The following is an 8,317-nucleotide window of genomic DNA, read 5'->3' as shown; positions in this document are numbered from 1 at the left end:
CCAAGAGAGAGAGAAAAGAAAACGAAAAAAGGGTGTAGAGAGAGAAAGTGAGGAGAGAGAAACGAACAAGACTGTGTCTCACATCATATGGCCTCCATGCCCATGGGGCACCATCACCAACAGCAACCGCCGCCGCCGGCGTTGCCTTTGCAGCCATCACAACCGCAGCAGTCTCAGCCGCAAAACGAAGTGCCGCGCCGGAGCTCCGATATGGAGACCGATAAGGTACTTCTGCTCATTGGACTCATAGCAAATCGTTATCTCTCGCTCTCTTAAGCTTTTGACTGGTTTTGGACTTGCCGGAGCTCCGATCACGTCGATTCGCCTCAGAAGCTTTGGCGTCGCGGAGGATTTTAGCGATCTACCGGTTTTACGTGCTCGCCGGGGAAATCTCCGGCGACCCCGATGATTGGAGTGGTTTTATTGTTCTTTGGGAGAGTGATGTTTATTGTCGTTGACGAATTTAAAAAAGTAGGAAAGGAAATTAGGTTTGACTATCTTGGAGTGTGTTTTGGTTGATGCTTTGAAGGTGGGATCTTTAACGCTGAAGAAAATTGAAGTTAGGAAGATTTTTTTTTTTTTTTTTTTCTGATTTTGGTGTTTGGAAAAAAGCAAAGGAATCAAAAGAAGTAAAAATGTGGAATCCCATGTTTCAGTTTTTTGTTTCCTTTAATTCAAGGAAAGAGATTCTGATTAGGTGTACTTAGCTTACCTGAGCAAACATTCTTATTTAGCAATACGAAATTTCCCGCTGATAGCAATTATCTTTTAGTCTGTTTTGGTTTCATGTCATTTTTATTTGACTTATCTCTAATATACTGTTAATTGTCTTTGGCTATGTTAATAGTGAATAGATTTTGTTTAGATCTTTTTTGTGTGTGTAAGTGACGTCGTTCCTTCCCTTGTGGTGGATTGTTGTTCAAAAGTTCAAACGGTTAGTTTGCTTTGCTTCAGGGAATTAGTGTCCTTAGATTCTGTTTGTATGTGTCTCAAGTTATATTGGTGCCTTTCTTTATGCTTTCTTGTGAGCTTCTATAACCTGATTTAGCTTTAGCTGATGTATGTGCTCTCTGAGCTCTTTCCACTTTGCCTTTCTTCAACTCACATTCTGATCTATTTCATCTGGTAACCCTCTGTTCTTTATGTTCCATCGCTGTGCAATTTTCTTCTCGTATAACATTTGTTTTAACCAATGGATTATGTTGAGATCCTATACTACCGTTTCTTTCTTATGTTTTCTCCTTCTCAAATTAACTTCACTGGATATATTCTTTGGTGTGTCTGCCACCGCATGCCTGTGATACTTGATAGGCAAATGATGTTGCAATATTTTGTGGATGATCCCAAACCAAATTATTGATGATAGTTTTAAACATGTTATCTTTGATGTTATCATCACTGCATTAAATATCTATTTGTTGCTATAACTTGCAGGATATGTCAGCTACTGTCATTGAGGGGAATGATGCCGTCACAGGCCACATTATCTCCACCACTATTGGAGGCAAAAATGGGGAACCTAAACAAGTATGAATGTGTTCTAGCCCCCTTCCTTATTGACTTACAATTGTTTGTAAAAAATTTAATTCATGCCCTCTTAAATTGTATGTGTTGTTGTGTAAAGTGATTATCATTTTGATAGTTATTCACTTCTTTTTGGGGGATATAATGGAATGACATTTAGTGGATGGGAATCGAAATTAATAAATTTCCCATTGTAAGGCTTTTCAAAATATAATACTGGTCGTCAATGTTGGCTTATTTCCCCAGTGCCTACCTCACGATAACTTTTTATTTATCAACTATATGTTAGTCCTTACAAGATGTATAATTTTGAACAATTTAATTATAAAGGTTCAATAACTTTATGCATAAAATTGGTGATATTATCTGAGTTTCATAATTTGTTTATTCTGCTTAACTTATTTGTGTGATTCCTTCTCTATACCACTTGCAGACCATCAGTTACATGGCAGAACGAGTTGTTGGCACTGGATCATTTGGAGTAGTTTTCCAGGTATGGATGAACAATCAGCAACTTGACACCCATTCTTTCTCTCCTGTCAAGTATCTCAGTGTTTTCCACCACTGGATGGTGTTCTTTTTTCTACCTAAATTATAGGCAAAGTGCTTGGAGACTGGAGAGCCAGTGGCTATTAAAAAGGTCTTGCAAGACAGGCGATACAAAAATCGTGAGTTGCAGTTAATGCGTTTAATGGATCACCCAAATGTAATTTGCCTGAAGCACTGTTTCTTCTCCACAACAAGCAGAGATGAACTTTTTCTAAACTTAGTAATGGAATATGTCCCTGAGACAATGTACCGAGTTATAAAACACTACAATACTATGAACCAGAGGATGCCTCTCATCTATGCTAAACTGTACACATATCAAGTATGAACTCATTTTTTGTCTTTGCAATGTGGTTCATGTGTTGATTTAGTACTTTGTAACGATTGGGTTTGAATTTGATGTTTAGATCTTTAGGGGATTAGCATATATCCATACCACACTGGGAGTTTGCCATAGGGATGTGAAGCCTCAAAATCTTTTGGTACGTTCTTCTTTCAATGTCTTTCCTGAGTTGTATTAATTTATTCTAAATCTTTTTTCATATATGGCTACAGGTTCACCCTCTTACTCACCAAGTTAAGCTTTGTGATTTTGGGAGTGCCAAAGTTCTGGTATGTTGATCTTCGTAGTTCTTGTACATATTATTGCTTCATGCTCATATGCCACCATGATAATGGAAGACTACTAAAATCACATAATTCCCAGTGGACATAGCTATGCTAAAGCTATTATAAGATGTTTACATAAATGCAATACTGATTTAATAACCTGTTTATGTGATGATACTGATGCCAAGAATATTTACTCTGATCCTTTTTCTTTTCTATTATATGAAAAATAAATGGAAGTGGTTGATGTAACATGTGATTTTTTTAATTCAATTATCAATTTCATGAAGCTTCTCATGTTCACAACTTGCTAGGATATTATTATGATATTATTCTTCCACAAAAAAAATTATATCAGGTCAAGGGTGAATCAAACATTTCATACATATGTTCACGTTACTATCGGGCTCCAGAACTAATATTTGGTGCAACAGAATACACAGCTTCTATTGATATATGGTCAGCTGGTTGTGTTCTTGCTGAACTTCTTCTAGGACAGGTTAAACATTCTGGCTATCTATGTATTAATGTTGCTCATACCTAAGTTTTTTGCCTTTTTACCGAGATATATCATTATATTGACTTCCCATAGTTTCAAATGTTTATATAGCCACTATTTCCTGGAGAAAATCAGGTGGACCAGCTTGTGGAAATTATTAAGGTGATTTCTCTTGTACATTGATGTTTCTGTGGTTTGAAACACATATTTACAGAGGTCATTATTTATGTGTTTTGTTGTAGGTTCTCGGTACCCCCACACGAGAGGAAATTCGTTGCATGAACCCAGAATATACAGATTTTAGATTCCCTCAGATTAAAGCTCATCCTTGGCACAAGGTAAAGTCATTTCTCAACCATCCTCCTTTTTATATTCAACAATTTCTTCTAGACTTTAAATACAGATTAAAAAGATTGAAAAATAGTTGTCCAAGTTAAAGTGAATAGCTTGATTTACATGTTACAACAACCAGGTTTTTGAGGGTGTTTTCCATTCTCAATGTTTTTTATCTGATGAGCTTGATGATTTAACCTACCTCATCTGGTAAGATAAAGCTTGGTCGTTGACTATTAGTCATTTGCTAGTTATTGACTCAATTATTTTGATGATTTATGTTCCAGGTTTTCCATAAGCGAATGCCTCCAGAAGCAATTGACCTTGCATCAAGACTTCTCCAATATTCACCTAGTCTCCGGTGCACTGCGGTGAGTTGAACAACCATGATACCTCCACTCCTCCCATGATATTAGATCTACAATCCTTGTGGTATGTTGTGGATTTAGTAAACTCAATTGGCATAATTTTCACTAATGGCTTTTGTTATTTCAGCTGGAAGCATGTGCACATCCTTTCTTTGATGAGCTCCGCGAGCCAAATGCTCGTCTACCTAATGGCCGTCCATTGCCCTCGCTTTTTAACTTTAAACAGGAAGTACGAGCATAGTTTATGTTTTTACATTAAATGTGGCATGACATGTATAGCCTGCAGCTTTTTTTACTATGACTACTTGCTTTGCCATTGTTCTTCAAGATCCAAACAATCCAATTAACAATTTCTCATACACCTAATTTATGAACAGTATCTAACCCCAAAAATTCTCTTAATGAATCTGTGATGAAAACTTGACGACAGTTGGCTGGAGTATCACCTGAACTGGTCAATAGGCTGATCCCAGAGCATATTAGACGGCAGACTGGTCTCAGCTCCCCTCATTCCACGGGTACATAGATGTAAAGGGGTAATGAAACGATGAGTAGCAATCGATGTGAATCAAAAAGAGGGGCTGATTGTGGCCTATATATAATTGGGGGTTCCAGCTTAATCTGCAGTTTTCCCCCCTTGTGAAGATGTATACAAGTGCTGGCTGCTCGGCATAGCATGAAAATTGGTGATTCTGTGTAGTGGTATTTCATTCTAGTTAAGGCATACTTATCCCTGCATCTGTATATTGTTTTGGTCAGATTTCAGAAAGCTAGGAGTATAAAATGATAGCAACCATGTAGAGGGGCCCACCTGAATTATGAGGGGGCCCTGTTGTAGTTTGGCTTGTTTTTTATGTGATCATATTCATGATGTCGTTTATAATATGCTTATGTCAAAATCTTGATTCAAAACAAGAAATTTCCTCTCTGTTTAATACTCTGGTATGGTTTCTCTCTTTTCTACAAAGATTTTGTTTGTCACGTGTGACCCTATTTGAAGGTGATGCTTCCTGTTATTAGCAATATACGTTGGGGTGTGTATATATATATATATATATATATATATATATATATATATATATATATTCCATTATATTTGAATGTTATATCGTTGGAACATCAAGATGAAAGAGGAGGATGGAAGTTACCAGTTCAATTGATCAATGGCTGGTTGGCGGGTGTCAAGTATGCTTTGATTGAACAAACTGGCTAATTTCACAAACACCCAGAATTGGTGGAACAGGTTCGAATCAGGTAAAATCAGTAATCAAAATATTAATTTGATCTAGATGCTTTGATTGATTGATTGATTTGTAGTTTTTCATATGATAAAGAATAGTTTTGATCTAATTAGGATTCATTAAGTTATACATTTATGCAAGAAACTTACTTGCAAATTGTAATTGTTTCTAATTATTGCTATTTTCTTGTTCCCTAAAGAATACAATAGGGTTGTTTTTATATTTAGTTTTAGTAATTTAAGTTCTTTTATATATTAGTTTATTATTTCAATAATAGAGTATTGAAACTACCTTTTTGTCGAATAGCGGGATGAAATGAAAATGTAACAGGACTAAATGAAAGAAATTGTAGGGATGGATGATGAAAAGTATTTTCTAATTAATACGTAATTTATCCAAATCAACATTGATTAAAATGATGAAAAGAAGTATCTTGAATCCAATATTTTGAAAACTATATTGGACAAGACGTTTAAGACAATTTATAGTTTTCTATATTAATTGAAAATTTTATTTTATTTATAATATTTAATAAACATTTTTTTTCAATACTGTCACATTTTGAGATGCTACTTTTTCAATTGTGTTTTTTTAAAATATTGACTTTTCGGTAACTATATTTATTGCTCTTTGTAGTATTTATAATTTGTATTTTGTTCATTTATAATAAGGAACGTTTTATTATATTGTATTACATTTTAACAATTACGCAAATCAACGTAATGAAAATACATATATATTTTAAATATGTTTATTTTATCTTAAACTTGATTGAAATATATTAAAGTATTGTACAAGATCAATATTAGAATTAGAATATGATATAAACACGTTCGAGACTCGGCCATATTAGTATAATAATTGATCAAGACCGGGGGTTTTGTTTTGGCTACCTCTATTTTTTTTCTGTACCTTCAAAGAAGATTTATGCTCTTTCATTTTTATTTATATTCTTAAAAAATTAAATAAATAAAAAAAAATTAATTAGGTAAATGTAATAATTAAATAATTATGAAGTGACAGAGGTAGTTGGAGGTAGTTGGCTATCTGAATTAATTGATAGTATTTGTATATATGTACCTGCTTAATAATTAAACAATTATGAAGTGACATAGGTAGTTAACTATCTGAATTAATTGATAGTGTTTGTATAAATGTACTCACTGCACTTCCAAGTATTTCTCCCTCTTCTTTCACTTGCACTTGCACTTACAAAATTTAAAAGAATTTTTGTTGTTGTCTAAAGTGTGGATTTTGCACTTTGCTTCATTTAATCCTAGAAAAAAGGTATGCATTACAATGCTTATGCTTGATAAGTTTATGTTTGATGTACTGAAATGTTAGATGAAAAAAAAATAAAATAACTAAGCTGAGTTTTTAATGTTCTACGGATGTGGAGATAGTTTTGACGGAAGTCATTTTCCCATCCAATAACCATATATGGAAGTTGACTTTTGGAACACAATAAAAAAATCTCAACTTTCGAAAGTGGACATCCGAAAGTGTTTGTAAAATGGATGTGGACTTCTAGTCTTTTAAACGGACGAAAGTGAAATTATTTTTTCGCAGTCTTCCAGAAAGTGGACATCTAGAAATGAAATTAACTGGATGTCGGTTTCCGGTCTTTATCAATTGCGGAAGTGGTGAATTGATTTAGTTTATTTTGGAAGTGGTGAGTAGATTTAGTTTCTTCTGGAAGTGGTGAGTTGAATTTGTTTCTCCGGATGTGGTAGCATTGGCTTTTTTCTTTCTTTCTTTTCTTGATGCGTGAAGCTAAGTGTTGAGATATTGTTTTTTCTTTTCTTTTTCCACTTCTGGAAGGTGTAGATAGATTAATTGGCTTTTTATTTTGTTTTAATTTGTAATTTTGTTAGGGTTTGAGTAATAACTTATGCTTTATTTATTATTTATTTATATTTTATATTTAATTTTTATTTACACAAATATTTAATTAATATTAAAATTATTTAAAATTATAATTAATTATAATTAAAATTATTCAAAATTATAATTAATTAAATTAAATTTAAATTAATTAAAATTATAATTATTCAAAATCGTAAATAATTGAAATTATAAGGGTTAAATATGTTTTTGGTACCTTAACTTTCAATGAATCTTGGAATTAGTCTATTTCGAAACTTTGGATCAATTTAGTCCTTCATCTTTTGAAATACGTGAGTTTAGTCCTTTTAATCATGGCGCTCACTAATGAGTACAACATCTTCAGAATTGTAACCTTCCCATGGCATATAAGCTACTAATACGTTTTTTCCCAAAGCGAGTTCGCCGCCAACTGTAGCAGCACCATCTGCTAAAATTTGTCCCTTTTTGATGCATTTACCTCGGTGAACCTGGGGTTTTTGATGCATGCAAGTATTTTTGTTGGAACGTTGATATATTGTTAATGGAATACTTAGAGTATCTCCATTACCAAATAAAAAGATCATGTCAGTATCAGTATAAACGATGTTTCCCTCGTGTTCGGCTATAGCGGAAACCCCTGAATCTAAAGCTACTTGGCATTCCAATCCAGTTCCAACAATGCATTTTTCGGACTCAAAAAGCGGAACTGCTTGACGTTGCATATTAGAACTCATTAAAGCCCGATTCGCATCATTATGTTCGATAAAAGGAATCAGAGAAGCTCCAATAGAAAAATATTGGAAGGGATAAATACTTCGAAGATGAACCTGTTCCCATGCAATCGTAAGAAATTCTTGACGATATCGGGCTGGAACAATCTGTTCCTCCTGAATATCTCGAGTAAGTGCTAAAGAATTTCCTATTGCTACCCTATAATATTCATCTATATTTGGTGATAAATAAAGCATGCGTATTCTTTTTGATCTTTCGGATATTTCAAAAAATGGACTTTCTATGGCCCCCCAAATACCAATCCTCCCATGAATTGCTAGAGATCCAATAAGTTCAACATTGATTCCTTCAGACGTGTCAATTGGACAAATGCGTCCATAGTGACTAGGGTGGATATCTCGTATCCGAAAACTCGCAGTTCGCCCCATCAATCCTCTAGGGCCTAAATAACTCAATTTTCTCCCATGAACTATTTCCGTCAATGGATTAGTTTGATCCAAAACTTGAGATAATGGGTGTAATCCAAAAAAAGATTCATAAGTCGTTGTTAATGGAGTTGAAGTCACCAAATTCTGAGGAGTCGGTATCAATTTATG

The 8,317-nt window shown here is 34.1% G+C and overlaps 1 protein-coding gene across 2 annotated transcripts; it reads left to right on the top strand.

Moving 5' to 3' along the window:
* LOC114169927 (shaggy-related protein kinase zeta) lies at positions 1-4,819 on the top strand. 2 transcript variants are annotated; one of them, XM_028055327.1, is made up of 12 exons: positions 1-225; positions 1,435-1,527; positions 1,958-2,017; positions 2,123-2,395; positions 2,481-2,555; positions 2,629-2,685; positions 3,041-3,181; positions 3,293-3,343; positions 3,424-3,519; positions 3,802-3,885; positions 4,010-4,111; positions 4,313-4,819. In XM_028055327.1, the coding sequence occupies exons 1-12, from the start codon at positions 88-90 to the stop codon at positions 4,406-4,408; spliced, it is 1,266 nt and encodes a 421-aa protein (XP_027911128.1). In that variant the 5' UTR covers positions 1-87; the 3' UTR covers positions 4,409-4,819. The 2 variants fall into 2 exon arrangements, with proteins under 2 accessions (XP_027911128.1, XP_027911129.1); XM_028055328.1 differs by lacking the exon at positions 1-225 and adding an exon at positions 1,060-1,125.
* Positions 4,820-8,317: the final 3,498 nt, after the last annotated feature.

Source organism: Vigna unguiculata, chromosome 11, assembly GCF_004118075.2.
Source record: "Vigna unguiculata cultivar IT97K-499-35 chromosome 11, ASM411807v1, whole genome shotgun sequence".
In the NCBI taxonomy this organism is placed as follows: domain Eukaryota; kingdom Viridiplantae; phylum Streptophyta; class Magnoliopsida; order Fabales; family Fabaceae; genus Vigna; species Vigna unguiculata.
Note: the sequence above shows the minus strand (reverse complement) of the source record. Positions and strands in the feature narration are given on the sequence as shown.